General features: G+C 44.3%; 1 protein-coding gene across 1 annotated transcript in view; it reads left to right on the forward strand.

The window, feature by feature from the left end:
- The window catches only part of LOC138288494 (adenosine deaminase 2-like), a 341,185-nt gene that overhangs the window by 118,668 nt on the left and 202,386 nt on the right, over positions 1 to 20,131 (forward strand). Inside the window, exon 6 of the mRNA XM_069230046.1 lies at positions 15,435 to 15,543. Within this exon, the coding sequence (XP_069086147.1) occupies positions 15,435 to 15,543 (109 nt within the window). The remainder of the gene's footprint in view (positions 1 to 15,434; positions 15,544 to 20,131) is intronic.

Here is a 20,131-nt window from a genome sequence, read left to right on the forward strand (position 1 = left end):
AAGGTATCTCTGTTACTCAATCATAAGCCAGACGTATGACAAGGTCACTGGGAATAAGCACAACATAGTTGGAAGTGTAGACTGGATACAGGCAAAATGTAGTATGCATCCACACATACATAATAAGAACCGAAACACAGCAGTATAATTGCAGATATGTCGTCATAGGTTACATGGTGATAATAATAATCATCACCCTGGTTATTAATATATGTACATGAGGTCTGTAAAGTGCCTACCATCAGGGAAAAATCTACAATGTACTCAAGTTACTTGGGTCAACTAACGAGGGTTAGTGTATAAATTTTTTTTTTGAATAATAATAATAAACATTAAATGTAGGAGGTAGAGATAGGGGGGACAGGATGTCCTATCTGTGCTGGTTCCCTCCCTACTCATATCAGGAACAACATCACATGCAAGCAGCACTGAGCGCAAATAGTAGGGGGATGTATTTCCCATCATTATATTTAAAGCGGAAAATTAAAGCGAGCTGCTGGAAGCGCAGCGCGCCCCACCCCAGGGGCTGACGAACATATAAGAGGACACGCGATCAACGTATCGCGTTCTGACCGACAAACTGCACGGGCCCGAAGCACTTACCTGTGTGATAGCCGGCGTTCAGAACAGCACCTACCCCTGCGGCTGCGTTCCCGGATTTGAATAGAGCTGGGAACTCGGGGTATAAATAAGACGCGTGCAGAGCACGCGTTGTTCAATTACTCAATTAGTTGCCAGGCAACTACTTCGAGCCCGGTAGAAACGGTCAGAGAGCGAGGAGGGACTTAACCCATAAGATCGCTATAATCCGAATCACTGCGGCGGCCATCTTAAGCTAATGGGTAGTCACAGGAAAAATGGGTAGATACTCCAGTGTGATTTATGAAAATGGGTAAAGGACTGTCTACCAACGTAAATAATGTAAACACCGATCATAAACTCCTTGTGTTAGTAAAAGGAGACAAAGTTATAGAGAGAATGGGAATTGAAAAGTTATGGTCAGAGACCATGTCAGTAGTCAATCTTGCAGCAGTCAGAAGAAAACCCAGACTAGGGGTGAGTCATTAAAAAACCAGTAACCGTCTATGTTGAGAGATTGAACCACGGAATGTCGTCATTCAATCCTCGACGGTGGGTGTTAAGTCTGTACACCCAGCGTTGTTCAAGCTCAAAGAATGGGCGAGTGCCTGTCAGGGCACAGGTCTTTACCCATTTTCATAAATCACACTGGAGTATCTACCCATTTTTCCTGTGACTACCCATTAGCTTAAGATGGCCGCCGCAGTGATTCGGATTATAGCGATCTTATGGGCTAAGTCCCTCCTCGCTCTCCGACCGTTTCTACCGGGCTCGAAGTAGTTGCCTGGCAACTAATTGAGTAATTGAACAACACGTGCTCTGCACGCGTCTTATTTATACCCCGAGTTCCCGGCTCTATTCAAATCCGGGAACGCAGCCGCAGGGGTAGGTGCTGTTCTGAACGCCGGCTATCACAAAGGTAAGTGCTTCGGGCCCGTGCAGTTTGTCGGTCAGAACGCGATACGTTGATCGCGTGTCCTCTTATATGTTCGTCAGCCCCTGGGGTGGGGCGCGCTGCGCTTCCAGCGGCTCGCTTTAATTTTCTGCTTGAAATATAATGATGGGAAATACATCCCCCTACTATTTGGGCTCAGTGCTGCTTGCATGTGATGTTGTTCCTGATATGAGTAGGGAGGGAACCAGCACAGATAGGACATCCTGTCCCCCCTATCTCTACCTCCTACATTTAATGTTTATTATTATTATTAAAAAAAAAATGTTATACACTAACCCTCGTTAGTTGACCCAAGTAACTTGAGTACATTGTAGATTTTTCCCTGATGGTGGGCACTTTACAGACCTCATGTACATATATTAATAACCAGGGTGATGATTATTTTTATCACCATGTAACCTATGACGATATATCTGCAATTATACTGCTGTGTTTCGGTTCTTATTATGTATGTGTGGATGCATACTACATTTTGCCTGTATCCAGCCAACACTTCCAACTATGTTGTGCTTATTCCCAGTGACCTTGTCATACGTCTGGCTTATGATTGAGTAACAGAGATACCTTGTCCCCTCTGTTATTTGTTTGTGTTTATCTCATAACTAGATTCACTGTGAACCGGGCAACAGGCCTGCGTGATCCCATGAAGCCCTTTTTCTAATGGAGATGGTAAGCCCTCCTATATATCACGAGCATGGGTTGCTATCATCCACGTTATCACTATGTGTTGCACAGTTTGTCACTAATTTTTTACATTTGACTCATACACACTACTCTCTGAGTGCAGATGAAGTAGTTACGCTAATTGCTAACCTCAGCTTTCTCCCTATATCTAGGGCGACTGATAGGAAAGGAAAGCCAGTCCGGTTTACCTCCAGTAAGTGACTGATGACGTTCTGACTGTGAGCGCTAGATCGTAGGAGCTGGAATTTTTTTTGCCTTTGTTTTCAATTGGAGAAATCCAATGATTAAGTAGGTCCTGAAGAAGCGTCAGGGGATCCTGTTGGACCATAAGAGACGCGAAACATGTCGACTGCCTATTGACCATATATTGAGGGATTTCGGATAATCACCGTCTTCCTCTATCCTGATTTTTGTGTGAGTGTCTGAGCATTATCTCTTGTTTCACTCCGTTGTCACTTTTTTAATCTTGACCATTTCCCAACAGCAAATAATAAACTATTTAGTGAGGGTCTTGAGCCAATTTTACTTTTTCTTCTTGTTTTTCCTTCCTCGTTCTTGGACCCATACTTGGCTCCGCGGCATCATCGTTAACAAAAAGATCTCCGGCAAAGAGCCCCCCTTCGGGGGGTGCCCGTCAGGCATTGCAGCGCCGGCCTGACGAGGAGCTGTCCGATGATGAAGCATGACACCAAATGTGGTGTGTGAGGACTTTTGCCCCTGACTATCAGGACTCCTTCTCTCTTTCCTCCCGCTAGTTTTGGAACAGTGTATTATATTATATTATCATGTGTGTATGTGTGTCAGGTGTGTGTAGTTTGAATTGTCCAATGTGGTGCTGTTTTGTTAGTGTGTGTGTATTTTGAGCGCGGCGCTGTGTACCGCCAATGGTTTACTGCGGTTAAATGACCGCCACAGTAATTCGTGGGTCATGATGCTGTGGGCGTATTTCTATTGGCGTAACGCTGTTGGGTTTGGTAACGCCAGTTTATCACTGACCTTTGGTCTGGCGGACTTGTGTGGGTGTCTGTATAGTGGCGGATTTCTCTATGTGGGTCATAATACCCGTAGCGGTATACCGTCATGGTCACGGTATGTTGGCGGCCGTCAGCACGGCGGTAGGCGGCATTTACCACCAATGTTGTAATGAGGGCCTTTATGTCTTCAGGGAAGTGCCTTAAATTCTGAACACTATTTTACCGGTAACCAAAGCAATGCTTATAGGGCATGTGTTCTTCTTTTTGCACACTTCCTCATTAAATTAAATGTAATTTAATTTATTTTTTACATTAATTTCATTGGAGTAAAAAACTGCAAACTACACTAGGCAATAGCCCGTACAGAGTAGTAACAGCGTTTGACATTAATACATAGTCACAATCCAGCTCGCCTCCACCCAAAAATTAATTCTCACTACTATTTCTGAAAAGTCTTATGAGACCCAGTGGGCGTAGTGGAAGGGTTCCAGCCAGTGTCCGCTATAACTGCAAAATACACAGAGTTATAATGGTGGCTCAGACCCAACAAGACTCCGATCATAATCACTGAGAGGGGCCAAAAGTCTCTCAGCTTAAAAGAGGGTGTGAGCACCCCCACATATAACTCAGTCATTTTACTACACATAATCATGTCCTTCAAACAACACTTAAATCTAGGAGAGCCTGTGCCCTCCCCATGTTAAAGCCACCCTTTTCTGACCTAAGAGGGATGCCTTCGCCAAAAGCTTCCTGCAGCGGTTTGAGGCATCCATCACGCCACTCAGTAAGAACAACAAAGGAGTAATAGAGATTGTGCTATCCACCATGATGTCTTGGGCCTGCACCACTTGAGCTTAAAAAGCCACAACTGTGGGACACAGCCATGCAATATGAAGAAAATCTGCAACAGCTGCAGCAAAACTGCAGCAAGTACAGTCAGACGACATGCCATAATTGACTATATCAACCAGTGCATAATATGCCCTATGTATTTACAATTTATCAGGTGATATTTCCCATTAGGAGAATTATCTTTGGTAAGAGCACAGCAGAAAGACCATTGCTTATCAGCAATGTCAAGGCCCAAGTCAGCAGACCATTTTGTGCGTGCGTTCCATTCCGGTTCTGTGGTAGCCTGGGATGCCATAGTATACATGTGGGTGACAAGATGTTTGACCGAGAGGCTTGTCAACAGAAAAGAAAGGTGCTCCCAATCTGCCGGGGCATCCGAAGAATGAAGGTGCAGCCATTTTAGGACATGTTTGAGGTTATAACAGCTGAGCATATCCACCTCAGGAAAAGAAGCTGAGTCAAGGAAGTCCTCCAGTGGGAGGGATTTATGACTGGGGAACAGGTCTCCCATGTATCACAGCTGCTTGCGCCACAGCACAGGAAGGAAGGAAGAAAGGAACGAAGAAAGTAAGGAAGAGTAACAGTCATTCTAGGTACAGATATAATGGGCAATCTCTGCCTGGGGTGCAAGCCGCTGGTTGGCCCCACTAAGATCTGCTAGCAGAGTCAGCGCCCAGCCTGAACATTTAACCACGTGGATCTCCCTGCTGTACCTTGATTGGGATCGGGTCACCCAAGCTGCATTATAAATCTACATAAGGCGCCCAACAGACATTATGGATGCAATGATGGGCAAATTGAGCTTGGGAAGCTAAGTAGTACAGCCCAAAATTCAGTACCCAATCCCTCCCTTGTTATAAGGCTTCTGCAATTCAGCCCAGTCGATCTTCGGTTGCTTGCCGGTCAAAGCTTAAGTAATCACAAGGGAGCCTAATTGGGAACAGAAAGCCCTATGAAGAGGAATAGGGATATTCTGCAATAACTATAACAGCTTCAGCAGCACTACCATTTTCATCATGGCAATCCTGTAAACAACAGATAAGGGAAGCTTAATCCATCACTGTATCAACTTGGTATGCCAGGATGTACAGGTACCATTGTTTGCCAGCACAATTGTGTCCACTACCCTGTGATACATAATACCCAAATAGCGAACTAGCTCTGTCATCCAGCATAAGGGGAAGTCAAGCACCAGTCTAGCAGTAGCAGTTGTGAGGGGGACTAACAGGGATTCATTCCAACTGATGTGGCGTCCAAACCATTGCTCATAGGGTATGATATCCTGTATGATCTGATGTAGATTGTCAGCAGGTTTCTTAATGAGGAGAAGGACATCGTCCGCTTAAATGGAGAAAAGAATGTTCCGTCTACCAAATCTTATGCTCCTGTGGTGATGGCGATCCCGTAAAAGGCAGGCCAGCGGCTCCATGACAATGGCAAAGAGGAGGAGTGACAATGGGCACCCCTGCCTTGTCCCCCCCTCATTGGTGAATGGCTCTGCTAGCAGGTCATTCACCAGCACCCGAGCCCTCTGCATTTCATAAAGGCTATTAACCCATTGTAGATAGGCCCTGCCCATCCCATTCTTTCTAGGACCGTAAACATAAAGGGCCATTCAATAGAATCAAATGCTTTTTCAGCATCTAAGAAAGCTGCAACCACCTCAAGTTGGAAGTCCAATAGGTGTGTGATGGTAAAAAGAGTGCATAAATATTTCCATCCACATTAATGAGGGACAGGGGTGAGTAGGGACTATGTTGATTGTGGTGTTTGCCTGGCTTTAAAAGCACAATAATTACTGTCGCAGCCATTGAGTTCAGGAGGCACCCCGTCTGGAAGGCCTCCTCATAAACGGAAAGGAGGATCAGGGCTACATCCTCAGCACAAGTTTTATAAAACTCATCTGGGAGCCCATCACTCGCTGGGGCACTGCCATTATTTAAATGGATAAAAAACGCTTTAATGCCTTCCACTGTGATAGGTTGACGGCGCACCCCCCACAGACAGCTACACCAGATGAGCACCACCCAGATATACATACATATAAGGGATAGAATCTACAGCCCGAGAGCCATACAAGTGTTCATAGAAAGCAGTAAACCTATCTGAAATGGCATATCAGCCCCATATCCCAAAATCTTGCAGCCCAATTTGGCCGAAGCAAAGAAGCATATGCCCGGGGTGTTTTTTCCCCATAGATACATACTGACTGATATTTGCCACAAAAGTGAATCTCCCTTTCAGCTACCTCTTTGTATGCCTGGGCTTGAAGTTGTAGAGGTTTTAGGACCTGCATCCACCCCATCCTGGTCATATTTCTTCTCTAGTGACTTAATGATTCTTTCCGGCTGAAGTAGTTCACCTCAGAGGAACTTGAGGATACCACAACTCTTACTGATGCTTTCCCCTCCGATTGAATACTTAATACACCTCCCATAAGGCCAAAGCAGAGCTCACAGAAACCTTATCCTCACTAAAATAGTTGTTAATGGCCTGCCACATTTCTTCCCTAATCTAACAAGGTCTCTTGGCAAAGGCGCCAGAGTCTGGTAGTGTGTGCCTCCACACATAGCACCAGGTCTAAAAGGACCGGGGAGTGGTCTGAGAGTCTACGTGGCATGCCAGTGCAGGTTTTGCTGCACACAAGGATATCTTTTGCACCAAATCAGGCATCCAGTCTAGAGGAGGAGTCATACACGGAGGAGTGAATATATAGGCTTGGGTCTGAGGATTCAGTGCCCTCCAAATATCGACCATATCATTGGCATAGAGAATGAAGAGATCTATGAATCAATATGGCCACTTCTTGCTATTATGTTGAGTAAGAGGCAAAGTATCTATTGTCACCCCAGGCCTGAGCCAAGGGTAGGATCGCACCAGGAGCTTTCTTGGAGAAAGGCCATGTTAAAGTTATGATGGTTCAAATAAGTCAGAATGTGGCGACATAGCACAATTTAGAGCCATGTACGGTGTCAGATAAAACCTGTGCAGAGCAGGGGGGCCGCCCATAATGAACTTCGTGGGATAGACAGGGGGGCATGAGTGGGACTTACCCAGTGAGTGTGGATATGCAAGCATGATGAAAACCAAAAACAAAACCCCTCTTCTCCCCCACCCACACTGGGCCCCAATCAATTTGTGAATATGACCTAAAGCTACCATCTCAAACAAAATTTGCCAATACAATAACAGTTGAAAGCACTTCTACTGGTGGGAGCTAGTGGCACGCAGCCTAGAAGAGCCAGAGAACTTAAGATCAAATAATGTACTACAGTCCTCAGAGAATCAGAAGGAACAAGGTCATCCCAGACCCATACAGTAAGAAAGGATATTGACCAGTAGGCCTCCAGGTCACTAAACAACTGGAACCCTGAGACCTTGTCTTATACAGGCAAGGGTTGTGTCCAGCACTGTTAGATGTGGCAACAAATGGAGTAGCGCTTGTCAGTTTCATTTGCTATCACTGAGGCATGGGTCTCATTGACTGGGACCTCTGGAGGAGGGGTCCACAGGCACCCCTGTGATATTTTTGGAGCACTGAGGTGGCTTCCTTAGGGTCTGTAAACATCAAAGTTTTACCCTTGAGTGTAAAACGCAGGCATGCTGGATGTAGCATAGCGTATAGAATGCTCAACTCCTACAGCTTTTTCTTGACTGTGCGCTTCTCCCTTGGCATGAGATGGTATCCCGGTCCCTGCAATTTAACAACTTGGCGATGATAGTCTGTAGAGTCGCACACGAGATCAGACAAGGGGCCAGTTCACAGTATGCTCTTTCCACCACAAACATGCAGGAGAGGGAGTCAGATCCAAAGATGTCATGCAACAGCTTCTGAACATATCCCCCTGTTCTCCCCATCACAGTGGTCTTGGTGATGCCCAGGATCCAAAAACTGCTTCTACGAGAGAACACCTCCAAGTCCTCGTTTTTCAGTTTGATCTTTTCCATCTCTTTTGCCATTTCCTTGAGGAGGGAATTGCGCTGGACAGTATCATTCTCTGTATCTGAGATTCTAAATCCGCTTGATCAATGCGGGTCTGGTGACGGAGTCTATTTTCAAATGGATAGTGGAGAGGCTGGCTTTCCTCTATCACAGTAGGGCAGCAACCTCATTAGAAGTGACCGATCCACTCTCTGCTGCATCCTTGCCACACAAATCCTGCCCAGCATCAAGCGGCTGCTTGTGGCTTTTGCAAGACTCAGTGGTTAGCTGGGATTACCTGTCTGGCTTGCCCATGTTGATAAATACGCAAGACATCTCAGATTTAACATCAAGGCAAAGGGGGGGCCCCCAAAGATCGGGCAACGGCAGACAAGAATAGACGTAGTGCAAAAGCCACCAGGTGGCAAAATGTCCATACATTAACGTACAGTTCACAGTAGTGAAGGATCACATGCAATAGAAAAATGCCTTCAATTCACCAGCCGAGCAAGAGAGGCACCCCACCTAGGAATCCAGTTGCAAGGGTCTGGGAAAACACATCAGAAGCTCTGTCCGATTCAGTCCCCCAGCAGGGAGCAGATATTCACCAGGATCAGGGCAGTCTGCCCTCTCAAAGCATAACTGTCTGGAGCGCTACACAGCCGCTCGCTGTGCTCACCCGTAGCTGCCGCAGCCTCTGAGGAGATCGGCCTTTCAGCAAAACCTCAGAGCACTAGTCCGCTGCCCGGCTGGGGGTCACTGTTCAGGCAGAATGCCGCTGATGTGGGATACGCTGGAAGAAGCCTTGACGCCTGTTTTGCTTTCCTTATCTTATGACCGAGCTTTCAAAACTTCTCTAGAATGCACTTCTTAGTTTAAAGAAGACATTTATTATTATTATTACTTCTCCACGAGGTTCCAGAAAGACGAGATTAGTAGGTTGGAAGAACACATTTAAAAGTTGTTGCAGCAATGAAAGCAAGCTATATCAAAGTGCTTCTCAGTTGCAATGTACACAGCAAATACATGTGATTATATTATAGCATAACTTCAAAGCAAAGAATAAAAGTCAAAATTGCATCACCGTAGGGCCTATCACTGCTTGTCATCCTTCTCATGCCTGCAAGTTGATGACTCCTGTTCAACTGCGAGAAGGAGTTTTTCCACCCAAACGGGAGGCCAGGCAGCTGACGTCTGCTCTTGACTGAAGTTCTGGAGAATCTCCCCTGGCTGCTGCCCAGGGCCACCGTTAAAAACAAAAATGCTGACTCAGTGTGGGAACCCAACAAGTTTGGAGAGTGGCCAAGTCTCCAAACTTCACTCATTCGCAGGCTGGATTGAGAGGTAAACACAAAATGTACGCTCGCTTATCAGCTAGGGTTTGGTGTGAATTCAATACGAAAAACACAGTTTGGTCTACCATGTGGGAAAACACAGCTTGGAAAAACACAGCTCATCTGCAATGTCTCAACAGCAATGTCTAGCTCCACGTCAAAGCCAATAGACAGCTAACCTAAATACCAAATGTAATGTCTAATGCCATGTTAAAGCCAATAGGCAGCTAAACTGAATACAGAATGTAATGTCTAATGCCATGTTATAGCCAATAGGCAGCTAAACTGAATATAGAATGTAGTGTGCTCCTGATGAACATTGAACAACTAATATGCGCAGTGGTGAAACACAAAGTCATTGGTCAAACACAATTAATGGCATAACAACGCCCCACCCCTCCACAAGGCCGGCTGCACGCTGGCAGTCTTTGCAGAGCGCAATGCTCAATTGCGTTTGCGCGGCTGCCACCGTCTGAAATGCAAGCAGGCCGCAGTGTGGACACACTTCCTTCTGCTCGCTGGCTTCCACCGTGCCTCCAGGGCCAGCCTTCACTTAATTGGCTGCCCTTCTGGCTTAACAACTTGGACAATATTAGTTCAGGTGACAGCATCGGCAGTTGAAGGATATGTTTGATCAATTGTTGCTCGAGACTGCGAAGCTGATTCACAGACCCGGCATCTTCTTTACAGGCTCTCTGGTGCCCCCTCAAATGTAAATTAATATTTAACTCAAAATAATGTATTTAATGTAAGTAGGGATAGGCTGAAGATTACCTTTAGGGTTAGGCTAAGACAACGCAAGTAATTTAATAGTGTTTGACTTTGCCGCGGTGTGGGGGTTGATGTAGCACAGGATTCTTCAGCATTTTCTATAAGGAGAGCTACATCGGATCAATGAAAATGCACACATTCTCATCCAAAGTAGACTTTTCATTTTTTGTTACACAATTCACCAAACAAAGGTAATTTTCCGGAAAAAAAAATGTTTACCTCTAAATTAGGCTTGGGTGGAGCTCACGGAGTTTCACTCCGCAGAATTCCGCGGACCTACCGAAAAACTCCAACCAGTTCCTTAGTTCCTTAGCGGAGTATTGCTCGGCCATCCCTAGTTTATATTTGTGGCAGGAGTTTATATTTGTGGCAGGAGGCAGGAGGTTGCAGTTCATGTGGTTCACCTTTCAGTTACCCTAGCATGAAAATGGGACTTGAGGACAGTTTTTGCAGGGTCTTGGAGCTTGCGGATCACATGCGGTAAATTGTTCACTACTGAGGCTAGCGCAGTGCTGATAGGAGCTGACTGCGTGTGTGGGCTTCACAGCACTCTCTCAAGGGTGTAACTTTCTGCTGCCCTGTTATCTGTTTCTCTTACACCCCAGCAGTTCCCCTCACATACACAGTGTGTCCTGCCACAAGTCCTGTTAATTACATCTCTCCTGGGTTCACTGGTGCATCTGATCTGATTCCTGGCGGCTCAGAGATGAGCTCTTTTGTCAACAGACACATAGCTCTGCAGGTTGCTGCTGTTGTGTCAACGAAAGCTCCACGGGTGCAAGCTGAGTGCGGGGGCTTGGCCCTGAAGCGCTGACTGCGTCCTAACCTAGGAGTGTGTGTGTGTTGGGGGTAAGTGGGGGTGGAGTCCTAAGGAGCACTGCATCTCGCACCAGTTCTCTAGACTAAGCCATCCCCCTACCCACCGACAGCAGACTCTTACACGATGAGAAGCCCGGGGATTGGCGAAAGGGTGGTACAGCAAACCCCTTTGTGCAGTTGAGGTTATTCATGGACTGCTCTGAGAGTTATGGGGCTGCGCCCTCTCCATAAACCTGAACTCTTTCTGTGTGCCAAAGTTTGCACCTGTGCATTGCTTGTGCAGTACTACTGCCTCCGCCTCCTGTCAGAGGATTTGTGAGTAGTTGCTCAGTGTCCATATTCTAACATACTTTGACAAGTGCATGGCATGTGAATAGTACATGCACTCATGCACACCATTCGAGCAAGCTTAGAAGATGCAGAGCAATCCACCACACAGACACCCCTTTCATGTCATTCCGCAGACATGGCACCTTTAGACACAGATCATCAACTAGATAGGCATCACTTCCTGCAGATCATCAGCTGTCAGATATAGCCACATGCAACAGGTGCATTACTGGAGCACATGGCAACCAGCAGGTACCAAAAGTTCACACGAATTATACAAGAAGAGGGTGAAGTCATACGGGCTTTACCAGATTAGCAGGCAGAGCAGCAACACAGCACCGCCTTGGTTCCTTATCTTCCCTGGGACCGGTGCTGGTGCTGCATCATGGGACCTGGTTGGGATCAAGTCCCTGTCTTGGGGACAACTGGGTGCTGGTCCATGGGGCGGCTGGTTCATTCCACTGTTTTCAGCCACAGACTAGGCTGGCGACACAGTGAGAGGCGCAAGGACGAGGTGCTCTGGCGCAAGCCAGCCTCCACCCACTGCAAGAGCCAATTCCTCCCAGCATGAGCCAACTAACCCTGCACCCTGCAACTCCTCCTTCTAAAGGAGTGAGCCAACCTCCAACTCAACAGTGGTATTGGGCCTGCCCCCTCTGGTCAGCAGGCACTGAGTTGGAAGCAAGCACATCATCCGTGTGACTGTGTGAGCGAGTGCACAGGCAAACTCTGCTCCTCCAGCAGGTGCCAGAGTTTTTGCTGCTGAGTGCAGTGTGGCAAAATCTCTACGAACACCGCTGGCAAAGCGGAGTTTACCATCCAGGCCTACTCTAAATACTTTTTATTTTTTGTGAATACACATTTGGACTTCAAATATCAGCTAGTCATTTTCCACAAATCCTCACCTCAAAAGATTCTGTCTTCCTGTTAGGCCAGTCAGCCTTAGGGTTGTCTTCCCCCAAACATTTTGCCTACTTACCTCTGGCCTGTAGGGCCTCCAAAGACTCAGACTGAGGTGAGAGCCTTCCTGGGACTCACTGAATATTACAGGAGCTTTGTCAAGGGTCATAGCACTATTGTTGCCCCCTTGACTGACCCGACTTCCAAGAAGCAGCCCAAGAAGGGGATCTGGATGAAGGTTTGAGAGAAATAATTTTGCTCCCTCAAACAGGCCATGTACGCAGCCCCTGTGCTCAAGGCCTCTGACGTTTCCTAAGAGTTCATAGTCTAAAAAGATGTCTCAGGGCATGGCATAGGAACCGTCTTATCACAGCTCAATGAGGAGAGCCTAGACCAACCTATAGCTTTCATCTCTAAGAGTTTTCTTCCTAGGAAAGAAAGAGATGTCTTTGCTGTGGTCTGGGCACTGAAGAAGCTCATACCATACTTGTTTGGGACTTCCTTCTCAGTATAGATAGACCACAGGCCCCTCAGTTGGCTCATGTAAATGAAGAGTGAGAATCCAAAATTGTTGAGGAGGTCCATATCCCTATAGGGAATATACCTTATAGTGTAACACTTTCCTCAATCAGACCACTCCAATGCTGATGCTCTCTCCAGGTTCTTCTGCCTTAGTGATGAGAATTTCCAGGAGATTGGGTAGTTTTTCCCACTTTCAGGCGGGGGTACACGTGTTAGACCTGTCAGCCTTAGGGTTGTCTTCCCCAAACCTTTTGTCTACTAACCTCCATTTTTGTTGCTGATATTTGTTTTTGTTGGTCTTGGGACTCTGTGCACTTTACAACTGCTAGCCAGTGCTTGTACTCACTCCCCTAAACATGATTTGATTGGCTTACACCTGATTGGCATATTTAGTTCACTTATAAGTCCCCTGTAGAGTGATATACCATATATCTAGGGCCTGCAAGTTAAATGCCACTAGTGGACTTGAAACACTTATTGTGCCACACACTTAAGTAGCCCCCTAAAACATGTGCAAGACCCCCATTTCAGCCTGAATACAGTTTTAAACTGTCACTTCGACTTGGCACTATAACCCTTTTGCCAAGCCTTAAGCTCCCCTGTTATTGCATATAAGTCATCAATATGTAGGCCCTAGGTAGCCCATGGGGCCGGGAGATTGTAATGAAAAGGTAAGACATGTACTTTTAAGTGTGACATGTACTAGTAGTGAAAAACTCCTAACATAGTTTTTCATTACTGTGAGGCCTACCTGTCACATAGGATACCACTGAGTTGTCTTATTACATTTAATAAGTGCTATCTTTTGATTGGCCCAGTGATGCAGTTCTTGTTTCGTATCTATGAAATTGTAAAGAAAAAATTCTCTTTAATGGTAAAATTGGATTTTAAATAACAATATTGAAAATAAATGCCACTTTTAGAAAATAAGCATTTTCCTGCCCTTAGCCTTTTGGTGCCTGCAGCCTGTCTTAGTTCACATGATTGGGTGTAACTGACAGCCAGACTTTATGAATTCCTCCCAGACAGTCACACAATAGAGGGATTAGATGTGTCTGAATGGGCCATAAGCTGGCAGGGTGGGGCCGAGCTGGGAACAGCTACACTTGCAACTGAATAGGCTGTGCTCTGCCTTCACACAAAGGACTTTTCACCTTTACTTTGTCACTGCAGCAAGCGTGGAGCCAGGGCAAGGGAGTCAGGAAATTCCATGCATGTCAAAGAGGAAACTGCTAGAAACTTCTCCCAAACTCCAAAAGAGGCACTGGGAATAAAAATAGGGCCCTCAGATCCACTCTTCGGTTTACTTTCTGGACCTGCGGAAGGACAATTAGAGGTCTGCCTGCTGCTGTGACTTGCTGTGCACTCTGCAAGACTGCTTTACACCTACACCCAGTCTGAGTGAGTCCTGAACCCCCCCCAAATGATGTCCACTAGTCCTGAACCTTTGATTGTGTTGCTAGAGGTGCCCAGATAGCCAAACCCAAAACTGAAGACTGAGAAAGTTTTGGTCAAAAACTGTTCTGAGAACTGAGGGCGGACCAGGACCAACCTGCTTGCCTATCCCTCCAAGGTGCATCGCCAGCTTGCCTGACTTTGTAGCTGCTCCCAATGCATTCTTCTCCTCAGCAGCAAATGCTGTTCAGCAGTCCCTCGCTAAAGGGATATCCAAGCCCCTGAAACGTTTTTTGGCTACAGCCTCCTGCCTCAGCTGAGGATTTTCAGCTTTCAAAAAAGAGACTATGGCAGGTGGGGTATCCACCACATTTTTGATAGAGTACCCCATCCGTCAAGGTTGTAATCAGGCCCTAAGTCCAAGCATAGAAATCTTCATCTCGACTTTGACCCAAGGCTCCCAGATGATGACGCTCTCTCCTCAGACACCGCCTGTAGCCTTGCCCTGCTGAACTTCATCTTCTCAGAACATTTAACTTAAAAACTCCTCTAAGTCCGAAGGTAAATGCCAACAGGGCCCAATCCACTTATTGTATCCGACCTGTACTCCATCATTGTTGGCCCATATTTTTCGATTTTGACCCTGTCTCAGGCAACTAGATGTCCGGAGTTGACACTTTGATCTTTTATGCAGTAGTTTTTACTAAGAATTTTAAAAATTCATAACTCCGGTTCTACTAATTTGATTTTTATCCTTTTGGTGGCAAATACTTTATTCAAATGTGCTCTAATATTCTAAATTGGTGTGGATGTTTCTTGTGTTGTGTTTTCACTTTATTACTGTTTGTGTGTTGCATAAATACTTTACATGTTGCCTCTAAGTTAAGCCTGACTGCTCTTTGTGCCAAGCTACCCAGGTTTAAGCACAGGTTATTTACTGACTTTTTGTTGTTCACCCTACTAGGGGTTGACCAAGGCTCACACTCCAGTTGACCGACAACCCAATTTCTCATGGTGCCTCAAGTGTTTTACGATCTAATGCCAGTGATGGCAACTGTAATGCCTAGGATGCACACAGTATGCTAAAGATGGTCACCATTATGCCAAGGCTGAACATCATAATGCCAATGATGGTTACAATATGCGAAGGAGAAGCAACATTATGACAGGGTTAGCATTATCTCAGCTGACAGCTGCCTGAGGTATCGAAAATGTTAATTGAAAATGTTTCTAGGTGGGGGATCAGCATTTTACCCTTTTAACTTATGCGGCTCCTGTTATTACAGCATCTGCTTCAGTTTCAATTTTGTTTTGCTTTCAAGTGTGCTTTAGGAATAGATACTCTGATTATTTGCTCTAAGGAAGACACATTAGCATTCTTCCTTTCTTCTGTACAGACTAGCAGCAGAGGAAGAGGACATCCTCTTTCATACTTTGAGGATGTACTGAAAATACCTGCCTCCCAAGGAGTCAACTTGCCTTACTTCTTCCATGCTGGCGAGACTAGTGAGTACCAGAGAACCATTCATTCTGTCATGCATTCTGTCAGTAAAGGTGAGGGTTATCATGGAAGAAGCATTAGGTAGGTTTTGTGTCATTAATTAAGTGAAAGAAGTTGTGTCATTAAGTGAGTGTAAAGAATGACTTAAGTAGTGAATGTTTGTGAGAGTTCAATTGTACCCTAATGTATGAGCACATACATTCTACGTGTAGGTTAAATGATGTTACTTTGTTCACTATTTCAAAGGAGCTCATTATGAAATCTCTATATGGACTGAACATAGGAACTTGCTATACATGACTTTGATGGGCTCTGTGAATAAACAAGATGCTTGTTGGTCATTATATTTTGCTAATTTTTGCTATCAAATTACTTATGGAAATGGCAATCAATGCATGCAGAAAAAAGACCTGACCTGTAGATGGAGGCAAGTTGAGATTGACTCTTCCTAGCATCCTGATCAACACAGCCAAATCTGACAAGGCCATTTTCAACAAGGCTTGTCAATGGTATCAAGGGATGGACTAGAGCTTTTCGATAAGAGAGGATCAAGTATGCAGAAGTCTACATTGCCCATTCCCATGTGCCTTTTGTTTCTCATCTATTACATCACACATCAAACTATCGGAAAACTAGAGCTCCAACATCTGTTGAAAATCACAGCAACATATAAAAAGTGAGCAGACACACACACAGGCTTCATATTCCTCATTATATGATGGTGAATAGAGCTTGGTTATCATCTAAATTCTTGTCTATGCCAGAGACACACCCAAAAAAGTGTCCCTAAGTTTGTAGGTCCCTTTCAGATCCTAGATTTACTAGGAGCATTAGCAGTCAGATTACTGTTACCTGGAAAGTGACAAATTCATCCACTTGAACATCACCTGTGTGAACCCAATGTGTCTGTTGGGAGTAGTCCTCCTCCTTCTCTCACTATGGTAGTTGGGACACCTCAATGTGAGGGATCCCTTCTTGATTTAATGGTACATAATAGCCAAGTAAAATATCTTGTTGCTCTGAAGAGTCATGATATATTGTAACATTCCTGGAAACATGCTTCTTTTATTCATGACCCTCGTTTAATCAGAGAATTTCACATTCAATGTTCGAATAAGCCAAGACTTCTAAAAGGATGGATGGCATGACAGGAGGCTACTCATAGAAATTTGAGGGCACAGCTCGGACGTATTGCACAACCTGTAAAATGAGGACACAGAACACAATGGTGAGGAGACAGGTCAGACCAGATGTACCATAAATACTTGCATGCAACAAGAGACTAGGTCCTGGGGTGCCCTAGAAGCTGTGGAAAACTGGGCAAAGACAGTTAAGCTAGTGAACTAAACCACAAACCCATCTCGGTAATGATTAAGAATCTATTTCCTGGGCAATCCAGGCAGTGGATATATTTAAGTCTGTTGTAATGCAGACATAGGCCCTGATTCTAACCCCGGCGGTCTTCGACCGCCGGGGCGAGGGTCGGCGGGAGCACCGCCGACAGACCGGCGGTGCCCCGCAGGGCATTCTGACCGCGGCGCTTTGGCCGCGGTCAGAAAGGGTAAACCGGCGGTCTCCCGCCGGTTTACCGCTGCCCTCAGAATCCCCCATGGCGGCGCAGCTTGCTGCGCCGCCATGGGGGATTCTGACCCCCCCTACCGCCATCCTGTTCATGGCGGGAAAGCCGCCATGAACAGGATGGCGGTAGGGGGGGTCGCGGGGCCCCTGGGGGCCCTTGCCGTGCCCATGCCAATGGCATGGGCACGGCAGGGGCCCCCGTAAGAGGGCCCCGCAAGGTATTTCAGTGTCTGCCTTGCAGACACTGAAATACGCGACGGGTGCTACTGCACCCGTCGCACCTTCCCACTCCGCCGGCTCGATTACGAGCCGGCATCCTCGTGGGAAGGGAGTTTTTCCCTGGGCTGGCGGGCGGTCTTTTGGAGACCGCCCGCCAGCCCAGGGAAAAACTCATAATACCCTCCGCGGTCTTCTGACCGCGGAGCGGTATTATGGGGGCGGAATTCTGGCGGGCGGCCTCCGCCGCCCGCCAGAATTAGAATGACCCCCATAGTATGGCAACTTTCCATTGTGTTGATGGGTATCCATTTCTTCTAGTTCAACACCTGATTACCTGTTGCCTTACTTTTTTTTTTTTTTTCCTCCTTATTGGTTCTATTTTATTTGCAGGAATTTAGGAGGTGATTTCCTATTCTTGTTTGTTTGCCCTTCTGCTCATCAACTCTCATGCAGAATTTCCTTCGATTTGTAGTGATTGATCAGGTCAAAATAAATAGTCGAGGAGGAAATAGAGAACAGGAATTGAGAATTTTGGAATCTAAATATATCATAAAATTTTATACACTTAATTCCTCAGGGTTAAATTCCAGTGAGGAAATGAGTATACATTTGGGTTGAGGTGAGAAGTGAAATAATGATTTTACGAGCCATACAAGGATGAGTTAGATTCAATGATTTTATATTTATATGTTTTTGTTTGTGTGTGTATTCACTTTATTGGGAAAAAAAATGTGTACACTATTGGTGTAGTATAGGAAGCATATGGCAGTGAAAGATCATATTCGGTTGATTAGTGAGGTAAATTAATATAGAAAATTAATGATTTAAAGGAGATAGTGGTGTAGTATGATGTATAATATATTCAAATATTTCTATTGGTTATGTTATGTATATTGAATAATTGACAGTGCCCACTGGGGCCTGATTGTTTTCGTTTTTATTTTCAGAAATAAATAGGTGTTAATAGGAAATTTTAATATGGAGTAATATACTAATTAATTATTTTCAGTTTGTGATTTATCATGTAACCAGTATTAAAATGTATAGTATTTAGTGCTTAATATATTGAAAATAATGATTGTGCCCATTTGGGATCTACTGGTTTTGTCATTTTTGAGTATATATGATCAATGAGAAACTTTCAACATGGACTAATACACAATTGAACTATGAATTTGTGTAGTATATATGTATGAATAATCATGATCATAGATCCATTGCATCATTGTCTCCATTGAATTATAAAGAACTGTAAAATAATTTGTGGTTAAACACAGTTTACCAAATATGATCACTATATGTTAAGATGGCCGCCACTGCCAGAGCGATACTATGGAGTTTTGTGTGAATGTCCGTCATTTGTTTTGTTTATTATTTAATCATGTACAGTATACACCCACTCCATCCGTGACCAAGGCTACAGCCGAAACGCGTTGGAGGGGAAATAATTTCTTCCGAATAAATTTCATATGTAATTATAGCACTTTGGAGGTGTCCTAGCCGTCCTTGAATAAAGAGGAGTATTTGTGCATATATATATATATATATATATATATATTTATATGAAAAACTATCAAATATTATAAATAAAACCTAAATGCCCGTTGGGGGGGCATAAATGATTGAAATAAATTCAAACAAAATCTAAACTAACCAGTAAAATCAAACTATAAGCAACCTTAACCAATATAATCATGCAAACAATTAAATCCACAATTTAAAAGGCACACTAATTTTATCAACTTCCAAAATTGATAAACTAAATAAAAACACCTATCACAAGCCAGCAAAAAGATATAACCAAGTAAGAACACATAAATTATTTAAAAATGTAAACTCACCCCATTAGTGAGTAAAAATCAACCTAAAGACCTCAACTTCTACAAAGTATCAACTAACATTTAGAATGAAACTGATGCTTTTTTCTTCATACAAAAAAGAAAACATCCCCAACAGAAAAGCTGCAAAACTGTATGGCCGTTCAAAAAGAACACACATATAAGTATAAAAGCTAGAACTAGGTGCATAATTTTATAAGTAAATCACAAACATAAACTTTTAAAAATTGTATTTATTTATACTGTTAAACTACTTTCAGATATATTGACAGAGAGCCAAATGCACCACATCCCAGAAAGGAAAGCAATTACTAAGTTGAATGGGTTACACCTACAACCAAGAAAGAGCATTGGCAGAAAATGTGAATTGAAAATGTACCAAATATTATTCTAATACATCTGTGGGCGGGACACAATAAAAGATGATGTTGTAAATCATGTAAGAGAACACAACCACCCCCTAAATGAGACAGAAATAGAAGTCATGGAGGTATTGGCATATAAGAGAGGCAAGCACTAGCTCCCAGGAACCCACTAACAAAATACGAAAGGGTATACTCCCTAAAGTCCCCAAACATCACAGGCAAACAACCAGCAATACCCACTTTAAAACGTTTAATTGCATGAACTAAAAAAAGCCACCAGTGATACGCCTCCTGCCCCTAGAACATACCAAGACATAGAAATACCTCAACATTTAACAATGACACATAATGAGGAACCTTCCTTTTACTTGACAACCTAAACAAAGATAAACAAATCCTAATATTCTCTATAGCAGATAACTTACTAAAACTAAGTCAGTATCAAACGTGGATGATACATGGGAATATCCAAATACAAATATCCCCTTTATATGTGCCCTTCTATCAAATAAACAAAACAGAACTTATTACATCTAAAACCATTCAACAAAAAACAAATAACTATTACCCACAAAAAATAATCATAGACGATG

This window comes from Pleurodeles waltl, chromosome 4_1 (genome assembly GCF_031143425.1).
Source record: "Pleurodeles waltl isolate 20211129_DDA chromosome 4_1, aPleWal1.hap1.20221129, whole genome shotgun sequence".
NCBI classification, from domain to species: Eukaryota; Metazoa; Chordata; class Amphibia; order Caudata; family Salamandridae; genus Pleurodeles; species Pleurodeles waltl.